General features: G+C 44.2%; 1 protein-coding gene across 12 annotated transcripts in view; it reads left to right on the top strand.

The window, feature by feature from the left end:
- The window catches only part of CASK (calcium/calmodulin dependent serine protein kinase), a 491,685-nt gene that overhangs the window by 428,291 nt on the left and 37,146 nt on the right, over positions 1-26,248 (top strand). For all 12 annotated transcript variants that reach the window (XM_019524150.1, XM_019524148.1, XM_019524143.1 and 9 more), the window contains 4 exons: positions 4,261-4,449; positions 5,192-5,270; positions 18,117-18,202; positions 19,896-19,964. In XM_019524150.1, the coding sequence (XP_019379695.1) occupies positions 4,261-4,449; positions 5,192-5,270; positions 18,117-18,202; positions 19,896-19,964 (423 nt within the window). The remainder of the gene's footprint in view (positions 1-4,260; positions 4,450-5,191; positions 5,271-18,116; positions 18,203-19,895; positions 19,965-26,248) is intronic.

The following is a 26,248-nucleotide window of genomic DNA, read 5'->3' as shown; positions in this document are numbered from 1 at the left end:
AGAGAGAAAGGAGATAGATGCACACAAACCCATTACAATGGTCCGCAGTGGTGAAGGAAGTGGTTCGGAGGAAGTGCCTCAGTCCGTATAGTGTCTCATTGTGGGGGTCCTCTTCGGGTGGAGCGGGGTCATCCGTGGTCGACGAATCCTCTCGGAGTGAAGTGAAGGTCCATCTGGCACGGAGGGGGGGAGTGGGCGGTTTAGGCAGTCCCCTCCGGGTCTGGTCCGGCGGCGGCTTGTCTGGTGGGGTCAGAGTACTGGCAGTGGCCCCTGATGTGTTCCACGTAGATGTTGCGGGACCAACGGATTGGTGTCGGACACCATGAGGCAGCGCATCAACTTAGCGTAGCGGCGGGAGATGCTGCAGGCGCACAGGATGCTCTCGTTGCTGGGGTCCCAGGCTCCGAGTGTTCCCACGATGAGTGCGTTGACCGTCACGTCGTAGCTGCGGCCCCTCAGGGTGTTGGCCAGCGGGGCATACTTCTCCCGCTTGCGAGCCTGGGTGTCGGTGAAGGCTTGGCACCGGTTCTCGAAGGGGATGGTGACGTCCACGAACACAACCTTCTTGGCCTCTTCGTTGGTGATGACTGTATCGGGTCGCATCTGGCTCTCGCAGCCCGGGACAGTGCGGTTCATGGAGATCTCCCCCGCCGCGGCCAGGATAGCCCTCACCAGGCGGTCCTGGACAGTGTTGTGGCGGAGCTCCCAGGCTCTGGCGTGCAGCTTACAGCTGCACAGCACGTGGGGGAGGGTCTCGGTCACATAGCCTCACTGTTGGCACCTCTTGTCCCGGTGGCCAAAGCACACGGCCCCGTTCAGAGGCAGGCAGTTGAGGCAGGCACGGTGGAGGAAGTGCCAGTCTGCGAAGCACATGAAGCTCCCGCTGGGCATGAAGTGTTTGCTAGCGTCCCACTTCGAGGTGACGTCAAAGACCTTGCCCTGGTCGGGTTTGGCCCTCAGGTCGCCAGCGTACTTGTTTCAGACAGCATCCTTCAGGAACCTCTCCAGGAAGGTCACCCTGACGCCCCGCATGAGGATGCAGTCGGCATGCGGGGCTGGTTTCAGGGAGACTCCCAGCTCCCGGCACTCCTCAGTCCAGGTCCAGGTGCAGCTGATGCGTTTCCTGAGGCGGTGCGTGGCATTGCGGGCTTGGCTCCACAGCCAGGCAAAGTCCCCGCTGTCTCGGCAGAACTTGCCCTCCAGTGAGCCACTGAGGAAGGTGGCCAAGTCTTGTCCAGTCGGCTGCCTCGTGATCCTCTTCCGGACAGTCTCCTTGAGGGCGCTGTCGGTGATGGTATTTACCGTCACGTCAGGGCAGGTCAGGAGGCGGAAGGCGTGGGTGACCACCGCGATGTTGCAGAGGTCTCCCATGCAGGGGATGTTGGTGCCTCCTTGCCGGTCGGGGATGCGCAGGACCTCGTTGCTGGCCCGTAGCGGCAGGTGCAGCCGCTTCTTGAGCAGCCGCCGGATCTCTGTGTCCGCCTTCTTGAAGGGGGTCTTGGGGACTGCCGAGCCACTCAGGATGAACACAACGCGGGGGATGAGGAAGGTGTTCACCGCGGCTGTCTTCTGCCAGGGGGCCAGCAGGGACAAGTCCAGCTTGTGGGCATCCTGCTCAATCCCAGTGATGGTCTCCTCCAGTGGCTGGTGGGCATCCCCAGGTGGCAGTAGGCCTCGCCGTCGCGCAGGTGCCTCATCGCCTGGCCCTGGATCATGAGGGTGGAGTCCAGGATGCGGCTCTTCTGCCTGCCGTCGATGTGCAGGGAGGCGCATTTGGCGACATTGAAGCGCAGGCCCATCCACCTGGCCACCTCAGATGTCACATCCAGCATCTGCTGCAGCTGGGTGGCATCGGGGGCAAGGAGGACGAGGTCATTGGCATAGGCCAGGATGCTCAACTTCTGGCCGTACAGGTCAAGCCCGCCGGGGCCGCCCACCACCCTCAACTGGATGGGGATCTCCGTGGTCTCTCCATCGGTGGCGTGGACAGTCGTGGTGCATCCGTGGTAGAGCTCTCGCACCAGGTTGATGATGCCGTCCAGTAAGCCCAGCTCGCAGAGGGTGCCCAAGATGTGGCGGTGGGGCACAGAGCCGAAGGCGTTGGAGATGTCCAGCCACGCCATCGCATGCTGCTTCCTGGCCCTCCGGGCATTGTCCAGGGCCATCTGGAGGGTAAAGTCGTGTTCGTAGCAGCCCTCCATCGACATGAAGCCCTTCTGGCTCTGGCTGACAGCCCTGCTGTTCACCGCCCAGTCGGCGATGCGGGCCGCCAGGCAGCTGGCATACAGCTTGGCCACTGTGGAGCACAGGGCGATAGGTCTCCAGTTGCCCGGGTCAGTCGGGTCTTCCTTCTTGTGGATGAGGACCATCATGGCCCTCTTCCAGGCAGTGGGCATGCATCAGAACTCTCTGCACCTGTTGAAGAGAACAGAACAAGGCAGCCCAGGTCACGGTTTTTGAGGAGACCTTACTAGATACCGTCCCTGCCAGGGGTGGTGTCCCTGGTCGTCTTCAGGCAGGCTTCCACTTCCTGCAGCGTGAAGGCCTCCTCGAACCCCTCTGCCGGAGGGATGGGGGTCAGCCCTTCGACGGTCACAGGGCGTGGGGCGGCGGCCTCTGCTGGGGGGTTGAAGACCCTGCTGAAATAATTGAACAGAGTCTCCCGGGGGACCTGGCAGAAAGCCGAGGGTCCCTCCAGGATCTCTGTCGTCTAAGATTTAGATATGATCCAGAGAGACCAAAAACAAGCTAACAAATGTGGGCAAACAGCACATATTGTTGTATAGAAAAGAGCCATGGTTAAGCCAGGTATTTTTGTACATTCTGGAAGAGATTTGTGGGTATAACAACTTGGGAGTTTAAGTGGTGGCACAACACACTCCAGTTCAGTATTGTTTAGCCAGTCTGTTACAGTGACTGGTACATCATACTGCTTTGGGAGGATGAAGCTTGGTTTGTCAGTCCTGATTCAGCAGCACAAGTCTTGTGGAAAGATAATTCTTCTCTCTAATCAGCAGCTCTTGAGAGAGTGCATGAACAATACTGACTGGTTCAGTGGTAAATCCTATCCAGTCTTTGGGAGGAGAGAGCTGGCTGTAATGTAGGCTAGTAAGGTTATAAACATAAATGTGAAATGAAGAGGCTCTTCAATGCTCTGGAGATGCCCTGAATGAAAGAGGGATTTCATGTCTTAGGAAGAAAACCTGTTGTTAAAGATATTTCAAGTACTTGGCAAATGTTTACTTTTTATCTAAATTATATCTGCTAATAATGTATTTCACTTTTAACAATTACATGGGCTTAATGGTTTTGATGCTACATCTGAAAGTAATTAGAGGCATAATTGTTATGCTTATGAAGTACATTCAGATAAATTTAATCAAGTATGTGACACAGCACAGTACAGCAGGAAGTGTGCATAAAAATGATATTTAAGCCCTTAAAAAACTTCCTGTCTCAGCCTATGATTTTATCAGGTGTCAAGCTAGATGGGATTGTGCTAGATTAACTCCCTGTTGAAGAGGAAATAAAAATTATGTTGGTGACTCAGTAGGAGAGATCCTGCCATAGGTGCTCAGCATAGTATTAGAGGATACTATTGCGAATGTCAGAGGCGACATCCTCAGAAAAAATGTAAAATGAAGGGCCAGACAGCTTGTAGTCATCCAGACTGGCTGATCTCTCAACAGTAAAGATCTTTACTCCCATCCCCTGGTCAGTTCCAGCTGGTGTTATGACCTGAACAGGCATATCTCTTGCTGTTTCAGATAAAGTGGTGGAATTCATGGAGTTCACTTCCTTTCCTTATAGTTTTATAGTGTTGATCTGTACAGTTAATGTTGCCAACGTGTGACATCTTAAAATTCACTTGCATCTCAGTGTTGGGAAAAATGACACTTGTATAGGTGTGTGACTTAAATGTTCAGACTCCCACATCTAAATAAAGATAACCTGATTTGAAATTTGCTGTGTCCCTGCTATTCCCAGTGATTTCAGTTAGACTTGGAGGAATTCTTGAGAGATCCTAAAAATCAAGCCATTAACATTTAAGTATATGCACAGGAGCCTAATTTTTTGCATATGGACTTGAAAAGTTAGGTACAAGTGCACATATGCACACACAAAATGCAGTCTTATAAACTACATATGTTATTGAAGACAAGATAAAACGTCCTCTTTAAAGTGGGAGAATAATGTGAGTATCCTGTAGCTTCTGGAGGAAATGATACAATGATAAAGATCTTACTCTATTTTCCATAGGCCTTACTTCAAACTCATGACGTAGTGGCACATGAAGTTTACAGTGATGAAGCGTTGAGAGTTACACCTCCTCCCACCTCTCCCTATTTGAACGGAGATTCTCCTGAGAGCGCCAACGGTGATATGGATATGGAGAATGTAACACGAGTCCGTCTGGTGCAGTTCCAGAAGAACACAGACGAACCAATGGTATGTGGCCCACACGCAGTGTTTTTCCTTGATTCTTTGAAAATGAAGAGATGACAAACTGCCTACCCTTAGTCATTTCAAACCATATTGTCTATGCATAAAAGTGTAGCAAAAGAAGAACAGACAGCATAGTATGGACACAGTCATGCCAATAAAATAATGCCTTATATTAGTATAACTTATTCCTCTGTGGGAAGCCAGATATTGGTCACTCCTAATTTATAGTAATGCAATGTGTACCATGATAGAGGTTGTACTACTGTAACTGTTTGTTTTTTGTTTTTGTTTTTTAATAAAAGTCATACCCTTCACTGAAATAATTACAGTGGCACAAAAACTGTGTATAGACCAGGTCTTAAATTTTAAAATGGCATAGGAAAGTTTGCAATTTAATAAGAAATTTTGTTTTAATAATATAGTAGTTCTTACTGATGGTTTGTCTAGTAGTTACCATCTTGAAGTACTATAGAAACTGGATAAAAAGCATTGCATTGTCAGAATTTTGGCGCATTGAATTAACTATAATTCATCATTAATTGTGGCTTATGAGAGGAACCTAACATAAGAGGAAAAAATGTAAAATTAATAAATACATTTAGAATCCAAATGCTTCTGAAGTCAGTTAATGTTTTCAATAGGACCAGGATTTCACTATAAAAGTTAGGGTTCCTTCTCAAGTTTATTGCAAAAGTGACTGTTCTTAACAACTCAAGAAGCAGGTCTAAACATTTTCTTTTACTAGGGTATCACTTTAAAAATGAATGAGCTGAACCATTGCATTGTTGCAAGAATTATGCATGGAGGAATGATTCACAGGCAAGGTAATCTTGAGTTATAAATTTTTTTGTTATCAAATTGAATTATTTTCATAGAAAATGCATTTTGTATAATATTAAAGGTCCTCATCTTGATATTTCTTGTTTTGTGCTTGGTGGTCTTGGTCTGCATGGAGCCTCATTAATTTCATGGGTTTACCATGAAGGTGCAGACGTCAATCCAAATCAAACAAGTTTCAGGATTGGGGCCTGAATGTTTAATTTGGGGCTTTAATAGGTGATGTATTATTATGCCTCAACTACTTCTAAAAAAATCTTAACTTTAAAACGCTGAGCATGGCTTTCCCAAGCTATTGTTTGATTCTTTGCTAAAATTTCTTGGAGCAGGTGTAATACTTTTTTTCTTACATCCACTCTGTTGAGCACCAGTTACAAATTTCTCAGTTGTCTCAGAATTCTTAAAGGTCTTTGCTGCTGATGTACCTAAAAATGAATCAGGAACCAAGCTATTCCTGTCCAGTGCAGTTTAGCTTAGGGCTCTGTTTTGGCTTTCACCGATGCAGGCTATTGCAAAACGTCCAGACATGTGGCTTTTTCTGTCTCCCCTCCTCCCCCCACTTCCTACCCTAAATGCAGAATAACATGTCAAAAATAACTAAAGGCTGAACTGAGATGTCTTGCTGTGCAATGTTCTTACGTTTCAGGTTTAAGTGCATCTCTAAGGGAAGGGTACTTTAATTTTTTCCAATTTGCAAAATGTTATTTTGTGACTTTTACCAGATTTTTACCAGGCTTTTCATAAAAGTGGCAGATATTATTCCATTTAGGTTTCTGCATTCCACTGGGGAGAACACCACACACTTGAAATCTAGAAAGTCTTAAAAATGAATTGAAAAGGACATTGTCACATTAGAATCACAAAGGCTTTTGTCTGACCTTATTTAGGAATCATTAAAATAGTAGTGATCCTTTATGCAGTGGACAAGGTTTTACTGAGTAGAACTGTAATCATTTTCAAAAGGAGGGCAAGAGAACCATTTTAATTTTCTTTCTAAGTAAAATTTTCTACCCTATCCTTTTGAAGCTACAGATGCATGACAATTTATGTAGGGAAATTTACCCCACGTTTTCTTAGTGGTAAATTTGACAAATCATGATCAGCTCCCAAACTGGCTTCCTGCAGTAGGTGCTTATATGCCTGCCCACTAGGTGGCATAGAGCCAGTTTGTCTTGACCAGATGGCTACCCCATTTTAATCCCCAAATTAAGGAGGGGAGAAGATCTCTCCCCACTGATACACTATTGTAATTTACACTGGTGTATAATTTCACTCTCTGAGAGGAAACTTGACCACTTTCTGAGCAGTGACATTGGATATACAGGGGACAGTGTAAACTTTTGTATTTGTGCTTTTTGTGACTTGTAATGCTTTTGCATATACACAGACATTTTAAATACCAGTACTCTTAATCTTTGTTTTCTGGCCCTTTTTACTACACAAAAGTTCCATCCACTTCTTTACTGTCTGAATGCATTTTTTTCAAATGGCTTCAGTGTTTTACTTTTCACTGTGCCCGGTATTTGGTTAATTGGTAGGCTATATTTAAAACGTTTTCATCTAGCGAACAAGACAAAGAAGGTCAATTTATTAACTAACATACTTAAAAAACAGCTGTTAGTTCTAAGTTCAGCATGCCCCTGACTCCCCTTTGTCAGGATTTTATAATTTAGAACAGGGGTGTACAACCCCTGGCCTGCAGGGCTCCACAGGAATCTGGAAATTTGGCAGAGAGGGAGCAGCAGCCATTAAGATGCCACCCTGCTCCCTGCCAAATTCCCAAGTCCCATGCTGCCAGTTGGAGCTGACTGCACCCCCTACCTCCATGTCTGGATCAGGGCTGGGCCACACTTCTTCCTTTTGGGAGGCTGGGTTGAGGCCCAGCTATACCCCGTTCTGCCTGTGGGGCCAGGTGGAGGCCTGACCATGCCGCCTTCCCTCACGAGGCTTAGTTGGGGCTAGGCCATGTCCCCATCCCCTAACAGGGCCAAGTCAGGTGCCTTTCCTCTGTGGGGCCACATTGGGGCTGGCCTGCCCCAGGCTCCAGATCAGGACCACCAGCCAAATCTGACCGGTGGACAGACTGGGCACTGCCAATCTGGCCTGCCTAGGGAGAAGGTTGAACACTGCTAGTTTAGATATTGAACATGCATTTCTTTTTTTTTCTTTTTTTTTTTCCTTTATTCCATTGTGGAAGAGTAGTGGGCAACTGACTGACTATACCCAAAGGACTGTTAGACACTCAAACTGAAAATTAGCAGTCTAATTCTCCCCATTTTAAAGCTGGGGATGCTGAGGCAGGGAAGTGAAGTAACTTGTAAAAAACAGTGAATAAGTGACAGCTGGAATTTGGACTCAGAAGATCTTTACACACAAGCCTTCTCACTCCCGCGGACCATGAGTCGCTATGTGAGGCGTTTAAATTAATACTAAAATATCTCAGGTTCTCAATATATAGATGGGAGATATTTACTGTAAAAAACCAAAAAAAATTAAGATATTCTTCTCACTGCTCTTTTGCTTAGACCAGCAGTCAACAACGTTTCCGAGTGTCAGGTCAAAATGACCCAACTCAGGTCCAGAGTAGGCCAGTGCTAGGACCCGGCTGGTGCCACAGCTTCTCTTTGCCACCTGGCAATGACACAGGACTGGAAGGCTCTGGCTGCGGTGTGGTGCAGACAAAGCCCCTACCGCCAGGCACCACAGAAGTCCCACCTCGGCAGGCCAGATCCAGTGTTCCAAGAACTGTAAGGATCCAGCCAATGGGCCAGAGGTTACCTACCCCAGGCTCAGACTACTGACATAGTTGTTTAAAGAGACACTGTTGTTGTAATAATAACATTTGTTTGAATTTTTGCTTACCTACCATTATAACAAGGGAAAGCTAAGATTTCTGGACAGGAAATAGATTAAAAAATTGTGTAATGTGTGCCCTGTACTTTGAACATGGCCAGCACTATATAAATGCTTACTAATCCTAGCTGTAAAATTAAAGGTTATTCTTTATTGAGTAAATTTTCTAAATATCTTTTTTTTCCCCCTTGGGAATAAGAGCTTTTAAATCGAATATTTTTTATACTTAAGATCCCATAGAGCTATTTAATAAAAAAAAAAAAAAAAAGTAAATTTTACCTTTTACAGTGGACTTTTTTCATTAGGCATTCATTAAAGGGTAGCAAGTTATTAATCAAAGGTACCAGAAACATATCTAACTTCCTTGCACTATTTTTTTAAACTAACCAACTATTGCAGGTAGGGTTTATTTCTAACATTGTCTTGCAAATAACAATCAGAGGTAATGTATATGAACGTATCGCGGCTTTTCTGCCATCTATATTGTTTTTCATTCACTTTAGCTGAAAATCTTCCCATAAATTTGAGTGGAGCCCAGTGCTACTGCTTTGTACCCTGTTAATTAAATAACAGTTAACTGTTTGGTAAACTCTTAGTTTTCATGGTCTGTTTTGCAGTGGCTGCATCCCACTGATCCAGACATGCAGGTTGTTGAAGAGAGACAAAGACATGGAATTTAAGCAGCAAACAATAGCTTCATCAAGTTAACATATCAAGCAGCTTCCAAGCAGTTTAAGTGCAGGGGTCATAGAATCATAGAAGATTAGGGTTGAGAGGGACCTTAGGAAGTCAGCTAGTCCAACCCCCTGCTCAAGGCAGGACCATCCCCAACTAGATCATCCCAGCCAAAGCTTTGTTGAGCCAGGTCTTAAGAACCTCCAAGGGTGAAGATTCCACCACCTCTGCAGGTAACCCGTTCCAATGCTTCACCACCCTCCTAGTGAGAGAGTTTTTCCTAACATCCAACCTAAACCTCCCTTGCTGCAACTTGAGACAATTGCTCCTTGTTCTGTCATCTGTCACAAATGAGGATAGTCTTGCTCCATCCTCTTTAGAACCACCCTTCAGGTAGTTGAAGGCTGCTATCAAGTCCCCTCTCAGTCTTCTTTTCTGCAGACTAAATAAACCCAGTTCCCTCAGCCTCTCATAAATCATATGCCCCAGTCCCTGAAACATTCTCGTTGCTCTCCACTGAATTATCTCCAACTTGTCCACATCCTTTCTATAGTGGGGGGGAGGGGCAAAAATGGACACTACTCCAGATGTGGCCTCACCAGTGCAGAATAGAGTGGAATAATTACTTCCCTCAATCTGCTGGCAGTGCTTCTACTAATACAGCCCAGTATGCTGTTATCCTTCTTAGCAACAAGGGTACACTGCTGACTCGTATCCATCTTATTGTCCACTGTAACCCCCAAGTCCTTTTCTGCAGAGCTGCTGCTTAGCCGGTCAGTCCCCAGGCTATAGTGATGATCCTTCTGTCCTAAGTGCAGGACTTTGCACTTGTCCTTGTTGATTACTACCTGTTGAGCTCGACAATCCAGCCAGCATTCTGTCCACCTTATAGTCCATTCATCCAACCCATTCTTCCTCAGCTCACTTGCAACAACGCTGTGGGAGATGATATCAAAAGCCTTGATAAAATCAAGGTATATTGCATCCGCTACTTTCCCTGCATCCAGAGGCAGTCATCTCATCATAGAAAGCAGTCAGGTTGGTCGGGCATAACTTGCCGTTGGTGAATACAGGCTAACTGTTCTTAATCACCTTCTTCTCCAAGTGCTTAGAAATGGATTCTTTGAGGACCTACTCCATGTTTTTTTCTGGGGACTGAGGTGAGGCTGGCTGGTCTGTAGTTCCCTGGACCCTCTTTCTTCTCTTTCTTAAAGATGGGCACTATATTTACCCTTTTCTAATCATCCAGGACCTCTCCCAATCACCACAAGTTTTTAAAGATAATGGCCCGGAGCTCTGCAATCATATCAGCCAGGTCCCTCAGTACCTTTGGATGCATTCCATACAGCCCTGTGGACTTGTACACATCCAGCTCTTCTAAATAGTCCCTAACCTGTTCTTTCACTCCTAAGGCCTGCTCACCTTCTCCCCAAACTGTGCAGCCCAGTGCAGTAGTCTGGGAGCTGACCTTGCCTGTGAAGACCAAGGTAAAAAAGGCATGGAGTTCTTTAGCCTTTTCCTCCCCATCTCTCCACTAGGTTGCCTCCCCCATTCAGTAAGAGACCCACTTTCCCTGACCTTCTTCTTGTTGCTAACACAGTTTTGGAAACCCTTCTTGTTACACTTCACATCCCCTGCTAGCTGCAACTCCAGTTGCATTTCAGTCTTCCTGACTTCATCCCTGCGTGCCCGAGTAATATGCTTATACTCCTCCCAAGTTGTGTGCCCAAGCTTCCACTTCTTCTAAGCTTCCTTTTTGTATTTAAGCTCACTGAAGAGTTCTCTGCTAAGCCAAGCTGGTTGCTTGCCACATTTGCTATTCTTCCTGCACATCAGGATGGTTTGTTCCTTCACCTTAGTAATTTCTTTAAAATACAACCAGCTGTCCTGGACTCCTTTCCTCTTCAGACTGGCCTCGCGGGGAATCCTGCACATCAGTTTCCTGAGGGAGTCAAAGTCTGCTTTCCTGAAGTCCAGGGTCCATACTCTGCTGCTCTCATTTCTTCCTTTTGTCAGGAACCTGAACTCAGTCATCTCGTGGTCACTGGTGCCCAACTTGCCATCCACTTCTACATCCCCCACCAATTCTTCCCCGTTTGTGAGCAGTAGGGCAAGAAGAGCATGGCCCCTAATTTGTTTCTCCCAACACTTGCACCAGGAAGTTGTCTCCAACACTCTCCAAAAATGTCCTGGATTGCCTGTGCACTGCCTTATTGCCTTCCCAGCAGATGTCAGGGTGATTGAAGTCCCCCATGAGAACCAGGGCCTATGATCTGGAAAATTCCTTTAGGTGTCTGAAGAAAGCCTCGTCTACCTCATCCTCCTGTTCTGGTGATGTAGCAGACCCCCACCACGACATCACCCTTGTTGCTCTCCCCTCTGACTTTAATGCAGAGACTTTCAACAGGCCTATCTCCAGTTTCATTCTGGAGCTCTGAGCAATTATACAGCTCGTTTACATACAATGCAACTGCTCCTTCTCTTCTCCCCTACTTGTCCTTCCTGAACAGTTTGTACCTATCCATGACAGTGCTCCAGTCATGTGAACTCAAAACCAAGTCTCTGTTATTCCAATTACATCGTAGTTCCTTGACTATGCAAGGACTTCCAATTCTTCCTGCTTGTTTCCCAGGCTTTGTGCATTCATGTATACAGACACCGGAGATGACTAGACAATTGCCCTACTTTCACAGGAAGAATGAAAGTTGCCCCCTCCTACTTCTGCTTCTTCCCGGCCCCCTGCTTCTCCACTTACCTCCAGGCTTTGTTCTCCAGCCCCCTGTGAACCTAGTTTAAAGTCCTCCTCACTAGGTTAGCGAGCCTGTCTGCAAAGATGGTCTTCCCTCTCTTCAACAGATGGATCCCGTCTCTTCCTAGCAGCCCTTCTTGGAACAATAACCCATGGTGTAAGAAAGCAGATGCTCGCTGGCAGCACCACCTACACAGCCATGCATTGATGTATAGTATGCATCCGCTCCTGCCAGGGCTCTTTTTGACCGAAAGGATTGAGGAGAACACCTGTGCCCCGAGCCCCAATTCACCCTTGCACCCAGAGCCCTGTAGTGTCTCTTGATCTGCTCAGGATCACCCCTGGCAGTATCACTGATGCCCACATGAATGAGCAGCATGGGGTAGTAGTCAGAGGATTGGACGAGTTTTGGTAATCCTTCTGTGACATCTTGGGTCCAGGCAAGCAGCAGACCTCCCAGGACAACAGGTCAGGCTGGCGGATGGATCCCTCGGTCTCATTGCTTTCTCTTCATGGCAGTGGTCTTGATCCTCCCCACCTTGGAGATTCCTGGCTTGGCCTCTTCCACCAGTGGAATGCACTCCTCCTCTGTTGCTGCTGCTACATCTCTGTTCTCCAGGGAAACCACTGCACATGGGGATGACAACAACTTCTTGCTGCCAGGAGATACTAGCTTCCAGTTTCCACCTTCCTGGGAGTCCATGCCCTCTTCCTTTTCTGGCACCACTTCTGGCAGTTCTTCCTCCACGGTCTGCACATGCACCCCCTGAGAATGCTGGTACACCCCCTGGCAACAGTGTTCTCTGCTTAGGCAACGAATGGAGGGCAGGCAGGAACACTGGTGCCCCCCCCCGAGAGCGCCAGCCGAGGAGTGGGGATGCCAGGAGAAGTGATCCCTGTAGCCAATCATGCCGACTGGGGGGAGGGGGGCAGTTCCCCTGTGGCCAGTTGCACCGACCTGAAAGTGCCAGCAATGGACCTTGGAGAGCCATCGGCATGCTCCTGACACTTCCACATTGGCGTGATCTGCCGCAGGGGCATAAGTGGCTGCAGTGGGGCCCTCACTCCCCCACCCCCGGTCACTGACTGGCCACTGGGGGGCAAGTGCCCCCCCTGACTCAGGAGGCACCAGTTGCCCATGCTTTAGAACCTTGCTACCTCCTCCTGTAGCTCTCTTGCCTTCTCCCTGAGAGACACCACCAGAAGGCACCGCTCACATTGCAGGCACTCCCCCACCTAGCGGACACTGGAAGGAATCTGCAAGCTGCAGTCTGCACAGCACCCAACCAGGATCTGGGTGGAAGCCTCAATGGTGTGTGGTCCTGCCTGGACAGAACCTCACAGGTGCAAGCAGAAGAAGAGCTGGCAGTGGCAGTGGCTCTGGTATTGCGACATCCTGTGTCTAGGTCTTCTAATCTGCTGCCTCTCACTTCTTGCCTCTGTTTCCGAGAAGACCTTCCCTAGCAAACTTCTCTGTAGCTGGCCTGTTTGCTGTTCTTTAACCTGAAGGGTTCCCTTTTCCCCTCAACCTCTTTCCTGTCAGCAAGCTTACAGTGAAGGAACAAGAGAGAGCATTTCCAAGCAAACTCTCTAGCAAACTCCCCCTCGCTCTGGACTCTAGTTAAACAAGGGGCTTAAGTCTTGGTCTAGCTGATGAGTTCTAGCTGCTAAAATAAAACAATGTAGATTAGTCCTAATTACATATAAACACAGAATCTTAACTTTTAGGCTGCCCTTTAAGAGAGGGGCAGCAAACTAACCTGCAGACTAATTAGCAAACTGCTTGGAAACTGTCCTGTTTGCTTCTCCTTGTTCTCCCTGGTCACAAGGAACCTCCAACCATTTAGCTCAGCAGTTGGCAACATTTCAGACCTGTGAACTGGAGCAATCTGGCATGGGCCCAAGGAAGGGTCAGTGTTTCAGCCCAGCTGCCACCATCACTTTTCCCTGCTGACACTTCTTACCACCCCCAGCAGCTTTGGGGCAGCTACTTGCCACCTGGCTTCAGTGCAGATGTGGACTGCTCCACAAGCCAGATCCAGCTCCACAAGCTGGACAAACTCCCCAGCTCACAAGCCAGCTCCAGTGGCTCAGCAGGCCAGATATTGCTGACTCCTAATATAACCCTAATGTACATTAAACCTCCACCTACACACAGGACTCAGCTCACTGGAAATAACACTCCAGTGTAGTGTTATTTGTTACAACCCAAATGTCTTTAGTTCTTCTGGTAAAGTATCTGTTTTTGGCGCATACATGTCAACAGCTGTATTCATTTTAAATAGGGGTGAGGCACCACTGTTTAACTGCTGACAGACAACATAGACATTGGCTGCCCATTCTTTCCCATAAGAAAATGGGTAGCCTTGTTTTACAAGAGCTTTAGCAAGAAGCTTAATTAGGAGCTCTTACAGGTAGAGAAAATTATGACTCAGGAAACACCTATGCCTTAGGACAACTACAAATGCATTTTGTGAGCAACAACGCTACTGTTATAACAGCAAGCATATAACAAGATAGCAAAAAGGGATTGCTGCGGATGAGCAGCCTACAGCCTTTCTCAGTTGTATAACTTCCTGCCAGCTGCAGAATTAACTTCCTGAAAAGTCTCAGAGAAAATGGGTCCCTGCTCTACCTCACAGAAATACGGAGCCATTGCTCTGCTCATTCTGGTAAGTGATGGGCAGGAGGAGGAAACAGCTGACTCTAATCACCCAGTTTTTATTATTGTGGATGCATTTAACGTATTGTCACAGATGTGATAAAACGTAGAATACAGATAAAGAAAGCTGTTTCCCCAACAGCTTTTAATCCAAAAATATGACTACACAGAGGTAGAATGGGGGGGGGAGGGGGTGCCTGAGGAAACATACACCAGGGTATAGATGCCCTCAAGTATTAGATGCCAGGAGCACTCGCCACCAATTTAAAAAAAAAAAAAAAAAACTGGGTGTGGAGAGGGCATCCCCAAATGCTAAGAGCTACAACCCTTACTTTCTTCCCCAGCTGACTCAGTCTGACAACTTTTTCCCTGCTATGAGGCAGCCTGTTCCTCCCCCAGCACAAACTGAGAAAAGTTCTTAAATACCCTCTCAGCACCACCAGCCTCAGACACAAGCCAATTGCTACAATCCAGTCACAGAGTATCAATGCCAAGTTCTGCCACAAAGTAAAATAACTGGAAAATATTAAAAAAGCGGGGTTGTGTTTAACTTTTAATAAATGATTAACCTAATAGGCACATTATTGATTCTGGTTTTCATTTTGATAATTAATTCAACCAGAATTTCTTTTGGACTATTTCCTAATAATGTTTACCCTGTTACAGAAAATATAAGGCACCCTGGGATATTTAGCATTTTTAGGAAGACCTCAGTTGCAGGATGACACAGTAAAAAGAGAGTCCGGATTTACTTTAGAGCCAATATATTTTTGAGAGGGCAGGTGTTGCAGTAGAGTTGTGAGAGAGATTACCAATATTGACCTTTTCATAAAGAGCTAGGTTATCAGTACTGCAGCAGTGAGCTAGATTCATCTGAAATTCAAACACAGAGCTGCTTCATTCATATACAGTAAACTGCTCCCTGTGATGAATTGTGATGAATGTTCTACAAAGGCAGGGTAGAGGAATTACTCGGGAGCCTCTTCCCCTTTTTGTTGTCAGTAGGAAGCTCAAAAGTGGAATTGTTCAAAAAAGTTACTATGTGAGAGAGGATTTTCTCTTGAATGGACTGCAAGTTTAAGAAACGCCGTTGTGAAGCCTGTTAGGATGATCTGTGTAGCAATGTTACAGAAGAGAACCCAAAGGGAGCGCAGTCATGGCAGTTCACAACAATTGTTCCTCTTAGGCCACCTCTACCTAACTTGGGCTGTGCTTGTGTTCTAGTGCACTTACTGTTCAGGGTTTGGCATTTCTATTTCAAACCATGATACAATTTAAAACACCATTCATTAACATGGTCGTACTTTTTCTTCTTCAGTCAATATGGTCATTTTTGATTTGGCAATCAGCAAAAACACTGGTTGAGGCTCTAGATGATTTATTGCCAATTTCTGTTTCCAGAATGACTTCATTTTGAAAAACAGATTGCCAGCTGTTTGTTCTTCAAGTAAGACTGATTGTGTTTGGTACAGCATTTAGAAAAGGATGTTTGCACAAATTAATTCACAGGAAAAATGCAGTATCGTAAGAGAGAGAGTGAATGTGTTAGCTGTGTAAAATGATTCTTACCATATAAAAGACAGTACTAACCACATTATTTTATTACCCAGTCCTTTACAGAATGTTTTTATTACCATACAAAGCTGAATTGGAAGGAATGGCATAGTCACATTATTGATTTGAGTGAGACTTTGTATGGTAAAAAGTAAGAGAAACAACAAATCTCCTGAATAGTAACAAGTATAATGATGAATCATGGTGGCTAGAGTGGAACTATTCACTCTGAATTTCCCTGCTTTGTGAGATTCAGATAAACTCTAAAGGCTAGATACAGTAAAGGATTTAAGTTGTGTCTGCACTGCAGACTTACTGGCTAAGTACAGACATTCAAAAAGCCTGACCCTGAATTGATTCAATCTTTGCAGGCTAGTCTAACCTGCGTAGATTGAACCAAAGTGCAAGTGAATAGACATTCACATTTGAGTCCAGAAATGCAGGCACATGCCTGCAGTGGATCAGGCTAGAGGCCAGGGGGTGCTAGAGCAAGCCCTTGGCTGCAGGGAAGCTGCACTGAGAGGGGGAGTGTTCAGGCCCCAGCAGGCCTGAGTTTGATCAGGGAGGGATTTAAACCCCCACCTGGGCCTGCAGGAACCCCAGCTGGGGTGTGCCTGGAGGGGAAGGAGGAAAACAGCCCCTGCCAAGCATTTCCCACCCCCCCTTACTGCACGAGCAGCAGGGAGCATCACCAGCCCCAGCAGTAGCATGAAGCAGAGGTAGAGGGGTTTAATTCCCCCTCTGTCCCCTGTCCCACTGGCACGGACCCGAGCAGGGGTCTGCCAGGCCGAGGTGGAGCAGCCCATGTCAGGGTTGTCATATGTGTGTGTGTGTCCGTCATCGTGTGCCTCCCCCCCAACACCCCCCCTGCTGCAGGGGCATGACCACCAGGTACCAGCCCAGCATGGCCTGCTGACACAAAGGGGGAAGAGAGGGGGTTTATTTTCACCTCCCTCACCTCTCCCCTTGAGATTCCAGCTGGGGTATGCCTGTCTGGGGCAGAGCAGCCCACGTCAGACATCCCCCACCCCACCACTGCTGGAGTAGCAGGGGGTGCATGGCCAGGCAGTAGCCTCAAGTGAATGGGGGAGGGAGGGGATTTAATTCCCCCCTCCCTGCCCTGTCCCACCAGCACAGACCTGAGCTAGGATCTACCTGACCAGAGTGGAGCAGCCCAGGTCAGGGTCGCTCCCCACTCGCAGCTGCAGCAGTGGAGGTAGGGGCATGGCGAGAGGCCAGCCGACATGGCCCCCTGAGGCAAAAGGGGCAGGGAGGGGGGTTTATTCCTCCCTTGCTCTGCCCTGGTCAGACAGGCCCTGGCTTGGGTCCATGCTGGTGGGATGGGGACAGAGCAGGGAATTAAAAGCCACTCCGTCTCCATTCACTTCATGCTGCTGCCAGGGCTGGCCATATCCCCTGCTGCTTGAGCAGCGAGCAGAGCAAAATGTCTGATGGGCTGCTGCACCCCTGCCTGGCAGACCCTGGCTGGGGTCCAAGCTGGTGGGACGAGGGAGGAATAAACTGCTTCCCTGCTCCCTTCGCCTTAGGGGGCCGTCGCTTGGCCACACCCCCTCCCCTGCTCCAGCTAGAAAGCAGAAGGTCAGGTAGTAGCCTAGTTGTTGCAGCACTGGCCCTCTGAGTTGGAAATAAGAATTCATTATTCTCTTCATCCTCCTCATTAGAAGGATTCTAACCCACATCTTCCACCTCCCGGGGGCATGCTCTAATCACCAAGATACGCCAGGTACCTTTCTCCTGTCATTGTTGAAGCTATTACTGGGCAGAGTGGAAAACAAGATTTGTGGAATGAGAGAGAGTCAGAGGAGTGCAAGACTCTATAACCTCGTTGTGAGGGCACTGGATTGTGGAGGGAGTCTGTGTCTAGTCTCTGCTCCCTTGACTGTTCCTATATTTCTGTTCAGCTGTCATCAGATGAAACACATAAACAGTCCCTGCAGCCCTGACTCAGCCATCTACATTCTGGACAGAGGCAGGATTTCAGACATACTTATGTTTAGTCCTTCTTCCTGGCTACTTCTAGGCAGCTGCTTTGCTCCAAATGCAGATGTTGGATCCCATTCTGAAGCACCTATTTTTTTGCATGTACTGTATCAGAAACCTCAGTGTCTGACTCGGGGTTCTGGGTTGCACTCCAGGGAATCGGAGATCAAAGAGTTGGATATTAAGTGCCTAAAGCCTTCATTGAATCTACCCCTATACCATTATTGTATTCTTGTTCTATTTTCATGCTGTTGTATTGCTAACCAAGGTTGGAGTTTTGGTATCATTTCATAATTGTTTTAAAGGTGCACAAAGATTCATTGTTTTTAAATTCTACAGGTACACTCCATGTGGGCGATGAAATCCGAGAAATAAATGGAATCAGTGTGGCAAATCAGACAGTGGAACAATTGCAAAAAATGCTTGTAAGTGCATGAGAGCTTGTTGGCATTGACACACACATACACAACTGAATTGTTTTATCTTACAGCAAAACTTACATAATTGCTCAGTGGCACGTCCTTTGCCCTTCCATTCTTGGTAGCTTGCTTTATCCCACAAGACAACTACTGCCTCTGCCCAAGAAAAAAAAAACACCTGACCAGTTCAGCAATGCTAAGACATGCCACAGGTGATTCTTTGTTTCCTTCTGCAATGTCTTTCATGCATGTAACCCCCTCTTTGAGCTAGCCCATACGATGAGTGCTCTCTTCTCCTTAAAATTCTTGTCATTTCTGTTTCTATGACACCTACTAGTATTCATCCAATAAAGAAGCTATGGGACATGATTGAGAAGACCTTGACATATCTCTATACTTGCCTATTAATGTAATTATAATCCATTTTAATCCAAAGGAAAGAGTATCTTAGAAGATTCCTCACCACTGTCTTGCCATGCACTGTTGGCACATAGCATAAGACTATGAGCTGCCTCTGCTTATGCAGCTTTCAGTCCATTAGCTATTCTTGTACAGAGACGGGAGAACCCAGCACATTCATATTTGGGTGGTTCACAGTCTGCTAGATTCACGTAAGGATGCCAAATATAAGCTCTGAGTTGTTAGTTGTAGCTTTTACTTCAAAGGACAGTGCTTCTCTCATCAGCTGGAGCTCATCTGTGGCCCTGCCCTGCTGGTTGTTGCCAGTATATATGACATCCAGCTAGTTCACAAACGTCTTTGAGAAGGCTACAAAACCTAACACTGTCCAGGTTGTAATGAGTCTATTACAGTTAAGTGTAATAAAGTTCTGAACCGGAAGACGATTATTTCAAAACCAATATACTGTGTAAGTACTACACTATAAAAGCATAGAATGTGATTGCCTTTTGTAGTGATGTTTGGCTTTGTAGCTACAAATGTTGCTAATGGTCATAAAACTATTCATTTTTTAAAAATCCAGGTCCTGTATTCTACTCCAAGATTTATTTCAGCAGTGAAACTCACAAGTTTTCTTCTAGCTAGTGCAAAATAGCAACTTTATATTTGTTTTAAATATATTGCCCTTTGATTTCACCAGCTGTCCCTTTGGTCTTATACTATGGAACAAAGTAAAGAAAAGGCTTTGATAAATTCTCATTGTGTGCTTCACACTTTTCAGTATTTCATTCATTTTGTTTCCTATTAAGGAGCTCTTTCATATTTTTTTTACCTGCAAAAGTGTGGAGCACATCTTTTACACTCATTGTGACTGTTCTATCAGGATTCAACATGTAAATTGGCTGAAAGGAAAATATACTTTCTTTTTGTAACAATGACAATGTAAATGACAAGAAAATTGCTAGGTGGGGGTAATGGAACTGGAAGAAATTTACAGATCTGTATACAACTCTCATCTACAGGTGCAGCTGTAATCTCTACACAGCTGAAGACCAGTCATGCTAGTTAACTAATGGTGTATGTTTGGTTTTATGTTAATGAGGAACAGACTGAATGTGTTGGTTGCTAAGTGAAGCCACATGCTTGTCACAGCTTTCTGGTTTATTTCTAAATGTTTATTTTATGGAGAACTGCTGCACTTTTGGACAGGCTCTGATGATTTCCTTTCAAAGATCAGAGTGATTTTGTGTGTTTTATCTTTTCTGTTTTGTTTCTTAACGAAGTACTTCTCTCTTTGCAGAGGGAAATGCGGGGAAGTATCACCTTCAAGATTGTGCCAAGTTACCGCACTCAGTCTTCATCCTGTGAGGTAATGAGTTTAATGAACCATCCCCATCCTCTCTCAGTCCTGTAACTAACTAACTGCCTGCTGATGGCTGAATGTTACTGCTTTCTGGGAAATTGTTTCTGCCTGTGCTGTTAGATCACGCACACCAATTTTACAACAAAGATAACGGAACACGAGTAGGTCCCACCTTCAGCCCTACCTTCATACTCATCTCATCAGCACCTTAACTAACCCTTTGCAGCCTATGATATGAAAAGAAAAGGGAAAGCCCTTAAGAGTCTCTCTTCAAATACAATGAAAGTAGGGAATCCCTTATTTTAAAATTTACCGTCTAAAATAATTTCTCCAAGGAAGTCCATTTGAATTCCTAAGTTCAATTCTTTTTTAACAACCCTAAGGCTGTTAAGGGTTAATTGGAGATCTTGTTTCTGTATAATCCTTTTCAGGTAAATTTGTGATGATTGTCTGTGACAGTTACACGTGGCTAAATATTATGTTTTTATACAGAAAATACAATTTATAAATATTAAAGGAAAACAGGTTTGGAGTTCAGTGCCTGTGGAATTAGCAACTTGATGTTATGGATTTGCCTAGTACTTTTTGGTCTTTATCTTTTTCTTCCTCATAAAGCCTCTCTCTGTGATATGATTGAAAGGAATTAAAATCCTGAAAATGGCTATTAAGGAAAGATTCTATTCCTATTCGGGCATACAGATTGGCACAAGCACTACATAAGCAATGCCATTCTTACCATGCGGCATGCTATTGCTTAACTATAGACACAGTTCCCAAATGTGGACTCGGGACTCAATGAAGAACTAATTCCTCCTTGAGGAACTCCTGTTGTCTTTATTAGATCTGGAATTTCACCCTATAATTGTTTGTTGTCTATACATGCTTATTCTAGATCTCCAACGTAGAGAAATTAAACTTCTGCTTGTTAAACACAGTTGCTCTTCTCATTTGAAGAAAGAAATTACATTGCTTTTCAGTTATCCTCTGTACTTTTAAGAGAAGTCATTTAAAAACTAAAAGACTTTCAAGACCAGAAGTTCCACTACCTCTCGCCATGAAAACTGCTTTTTACTTTTCAGTTGCATCAGTTTTGGACCAGGAAGAAAAGTTTAAATAAAGTTGCTGATGAAGTACAAAAGCTTTTCATAATACTAAATGAGAGAGAAGTTACAGATATTAAGGACTGTGTGTCACTTTTTGTGTTATAGCTAGTAGTAGAGTAGTAATGGAAGGTATTTTGCTTCCCAACATTGTGTGTGTGTATACACAAACACACACACAAAAACTTAAGCTAAAACAAACTTGCAAATCCAAATTCAGGTCCTAAAATATGTGGACAGAAAGAGATGCTACCTGCACCAACTAGTAATAGTTCATCTCTTTTTCGTAATCTTCTGATCTGGGTTCTTTCGAGCCAGCTGTTTCTACAGGAGAAAAAAGACTATGGAATCTTGGCTTCAACTGGATGTTCAGAACATGTAACCAAAACCTGATAAAAATTAAGCATATAAGTATCACGTGCCTGTCATATATGTTAAAAAAATTACATTTATCATAAACCTTTGCTATTCTTGGCTCTTCTGGGTTCGCCAACACATCCCCACTAGAATTTCTTCCAGAATCCCAAGTTTTACAGCAGCCACAAAGAACTATAAAAAATAGTACCTCTCTCCCTCCCTCAGCTCTTATTGCAGCTGTAGAACTTCTCTCTCAAAATTATGCAGGCTTGAGACTCAAATCGACTTAATGCAAAATAGCAATCATTCTATGGACCCTATGGGGCCCAATGGCTGTAGGTTGCTAACCTCTGTCTTATACAGTGGAAATGGCTTCCACGTTTACATTTATATTTATGTATTTAGCATATTATCAGTTAGTCAGCTTTTAAAAACTTAACCTCTAGTCAGGTCTGTGGAGGTCCTTGGCTTTCATGCTAATGGTGCCTCCCCTTTTATTAGCAGATCTTTCACAATATCTTCAAGGTGCCATGAACACAAACTGCTCAATTTGTTCAACCCTCTTAAAATGAAGTAGGGTTGTATTCTGAGTTCTATTCTTGGAAAGAAGAGTTCTGATTTTTCTTCAGTTTCTTCTTTTTTCTTCAAACTTCCTGTTTTTTCTTGGATTAAACCTTGCTAATGAATACTGCTTTTATAATTTCTTTTGCATAAACCACAATTCCTCATCTTCTGAAGGATGTGCCATCCAGTTATTTAAGGTAGCATACCTTAAATTGAGTTTGAGCCCAGCCAAAAGCCCCAATAGTGCAGTCCTTAAAAATACCGTTTCTCCAGCATTAGTTAGCCAGGAAATTGCTCACTTCTGCATGGATTTAGACCCTAACTACAAAGAATACTGCAAGATTCTTCCAAGTACTGATTGTAAATACCATGCAGAAATTCTTGTTGGTACAGTATGTAGTACACCGTCCAAATTTGGTCAGAATTAAAGCATCTATTTGCCAGGCATTGTACTGGCTCCCCTGTGTAATTCATCATTTATTGCAATGTCCTGATACAAGTCTTAAACCCTATAATGTGTTAGGACCTCTTTATACTTCTCTCATATCCCCATAAGAAATTAAGCTCACGGGGTGAGATACTGACTGGGAGATAATCAAAGGATTTTTGAAGAAATTCTGGCTATGGGACTCAAAAGATGAGTCCATTTTCAGAACACAGTATACGACATGTATTCAGGTGAGCCTTCACAACAAAAATTTCTTGTTTGCCTGAAAATGAACCATCCAAAAAAGATTCTTTAGAAATGCAGCAACTTGGGAAAGGCCTAGAACAGGATACATATCTAAATAATAATAATAGTGGTGACGATAACAACAAACAAACAATAATAAATACAGTCAGACAACAATGAGGATTCTTTTGCTATTTGTATTTGACACTTCCACTAGACTGCCTTTATGGACTTCGTAAAAATTCATAAATATAAATGTAAATATGGAACCATTTCCACTGTACATGCCAGAGGTTAGCAACTATAGCCATTGGGCCCCATACAGCCCCTGGAATGATTTTATCCTGTCTGCAAAGGGGGGATATCAGTAACAATTTGGAAGCTTGGAAATTTTGCACGTACAACAGCAGCCAGGTTGGAAGTGCTGACCTGCCACAAACAAGCAGCATTATTCTGACCCACTGCTTCTACAGGGTTGCCAACTCCTGGTATTTACTTTTGAAGTAACACACAAGCCAGGCATTCTTGCCTCCCATTGATACTAGCACTAGCGGCATGTTTTAGGATTTCAGATGTACAAGAATGCTAAGAGGAAGTATATTTTTGCAGAGAATCATCTGTGTAAACACTGACTTAAATTTTTGAGCCAGGCCCTACGAGACGCATGAATCGTTATGAAAAAGGCTCATAGATTTGATATTTTAAAGTAGTCATAGTCTTCAGTAGACTTGGGAACAGTAGTCTGGAAGTTTCCATTTGATGGCATATCAAGTATGAGACTGTTAGCATTACTGGAGTCCTTCTTTTACAGTTACAGAAAAAGTACTCAAGATTTATCAGTGAAAACATATTTCTTTGCCCAAAATTAGAATTGAAGTGTATTTGTACGTTATTATCGTCTCGCTGTGAGGAACACTGTGGGAGTTAATTTTTTGCAGGATATTCTGGGATTTATATCTTTGCAGATTTGAAAACAGTAACTTAACCCGATTGCTCTTGCCAGGGTCTGAGTAGACAAAGGCAGATCCATTAGTTCTCACTCCAAAAATGGTTTCACTTATTTTTTATTTATGCGCTAACACCTGGCTTGCTTCATTCAACACCTGTAAGTGACTTGGCTTGTCCCACCTGATCTGGCTATGATGACAAAGCTAAAAGCCCGCTTAGAATCTGCAGCTACGCTGTGCCTTTCTGATCTTTTTTGGTTTGGGAATGACATACGGTATCACTTTTTCCCTTTATCTCTTTAATCTTTTGTTTAGCTGGCCTGAGTTGGACAGGTTTGGAAATTGTAGGTATCCAGGTAATGCTGCATTAATGTTGGCAGCTGGAAGTGCCCAGTCCAACATGATATTATTACTGTCCTTGAACACCTGGTCCATCTTGTATCTACCTGCTCTGCCCCATGAAGACTGGCATTCTTGCATGCTTTACAAAAGATGTTATTTCTTTAAGCTAAACTTCAGGCAAGAGCTGAAGTTTTCTGTTCTAGTTCTAAGCAGTCCTGATACTCTAAGAATGAACCCCATTCTCTCTGCCACCTTTCACTAGACTATTGTACATTTTTGTTCTCTTTAGTTGGAGGTTTATTTTTTTTACTAGAAACCTTGTAGGCATCAAAAACCAGATAAATGCCTCCTGAACTGGACTTTTCAAAATCTCTGTAAGTTTAGTGTTGCCACAACACCTGTTAGCTTTTTCTCATGGCATTTCATCACTGTTTTGTGAAAATGGCAGTCAGGAGCTCTAAAACACCTCATACCAGCTCCTGTTTTTGTTTCTTCGGATTCCAGAGTTGGAGAGGAAGCTACATTTCAAAGAGGAGCCCAATCTACTCTGCGTTTGCCTTCAAAAATTTACTTGGGTTAGCGATCATATTCAGTCATTCACTGTTCAGCGAATCAAGTGTAGGGTCCATGAGATCACCAATGGCTTCTGCAGTGGTGACTAAAGTTTGCCATTATGAAGTTCAGAGCTAGATATGATTCTGAAGCTCTTTACAAGTAGTAGTTTGGTTCAGTGGAAGAGATCTCAGTGTTGTCAGTGTGCACACCTTTGTATTAGGGCTAGAAATCTTCCTTAGGAAGGAGAAGTGGTTGAGAGCCTGCAGATACAGGGTCTCCTCTGCCTCCAGTTGAACTTCTTTTTTTTTTCCAGCTTCTCCACATGGGCTGTCTCTGCTTCCAACATTTTCCAAAGTTTGCCCCTTGCAAAATCATCATCTGACCAGCAGACCAAGACAAACCAGATCATAAGTGCCAGGGCAAACCTCATTCTTTGCTTCTTCCAGGGTATCTGAGATATGAGCAGTCACGTCTGAGGGAAGGAACAATTCCCTTGTATAACTGGTATAGTCTGGTTCTAGGTTTAAAAAAACATCTGTTACAAATGGAAAAGATAATTGCAGCTTTTTAAAGGAAGTTTCTGTTGGCCCCCATGTGATCGCAAAGGGGCAGGGGATAACCTGGATATAAAAACATGAGAATCAATTCCTTTAAGAACAGATACTTCATATTACCAAAAAAAATGTTATTTGAACACACTTGGACAAATGAAGTTTGTGCTGGGGTATTTAAAAAAAAAAAAAAAAAGTGTTTCTGCCAATCTGTTAGTTACTACAAATACCTAACAAGGTCAAATGACTGTATTTAATCCAGATCTATCTAGATATGATTTTCCTCATTAATTCTATTTGAAAGACCAAAATCTTGAAGTGATGAGCCTTTTAAATCTGTGTCCAGTTTGGACCTCTATCTGGTCTGGAGCTCCTCTAGGTGGCTGTTCATGGAACTTCATTTTAAATCGTATCCAACAAGCCAGAAAAAAAAAGTTCAGAAGGATCTACTGAGTTTATTGAACATTGAATAGTAGCAACAGCCACAATAATAAAAATTGCCTGTCATACTGGCGTTGTAAGATAATTATGAATATTATTACATAACTAACTTGTTTAGGTTAATATATAGTTAATGGTGAAGTCTTATCTGATATATGTCATTGTATCAGAAGTTTAGGGTATGATTCTAGCTCCTAATAGTCTCATGAAAAACACTCGAATTTGATAAGATGTACCCAAAGGATTTCAGTAATTTTTTAAAAAATCTGTTTTACTTCCATATTTTCTGTCCTTGATGTTAAATGAAGCAAGCAATTGAACCTACCTAAAAGGATTTTAGACATTACTTTACAGTGCTATTGAGTTTCTGCATTTTATTTAATGTATAAACTATTTTTCTTTACTGAAAAAGTATCTTGTTAGCACTTGAGAGTTCTTCAGTCTCTCATTATTATACACTGTGTGCCCTAAACACTAAGAATAAAAGGAAGGGTCAGCACCTACCTTTCTGCCCCCACTTCCTTCCCTTGACTCTTCAAGACCCATTGTCACAAATCTCCAGCTTGTGCTCCTAAAGATGCACCAACAGGCACTTCATAGGGAGTCTCAAATACTAAGGAACTCCACTGGAGCTTAAAGCTATCCTGCAAGGTCAGGCAAGTGGTGGCATTTCTGTTACATAATGCAGTTTGACAAGTTCTATTCTTTTGCATCCAGTACCTAAAAAAAAAAAAAAAAAAAAAAAAAAAAAAAAAAAAAA

The sequence above is a fragment of the Gavialis gangeticus genome, unplaced genomic scaffold, assembly GCF_001723915.1.
Source record: "Gavialis gangeticus isolate Ggan-Ray unplaced genomic scaffold, GavGan_comp1, whole genome shotgun sequence".
Taxonomy (NCBI): Eukaryota; Metazoa; Chordata; order Crocodylia; family Gavialidae; genus Gavialis; species Gavialis gangeticus.
Note: the sequence above shows the minus strand (reverse complement) of the source record. Positions and strands in the feature narration are given on the sequence as shown.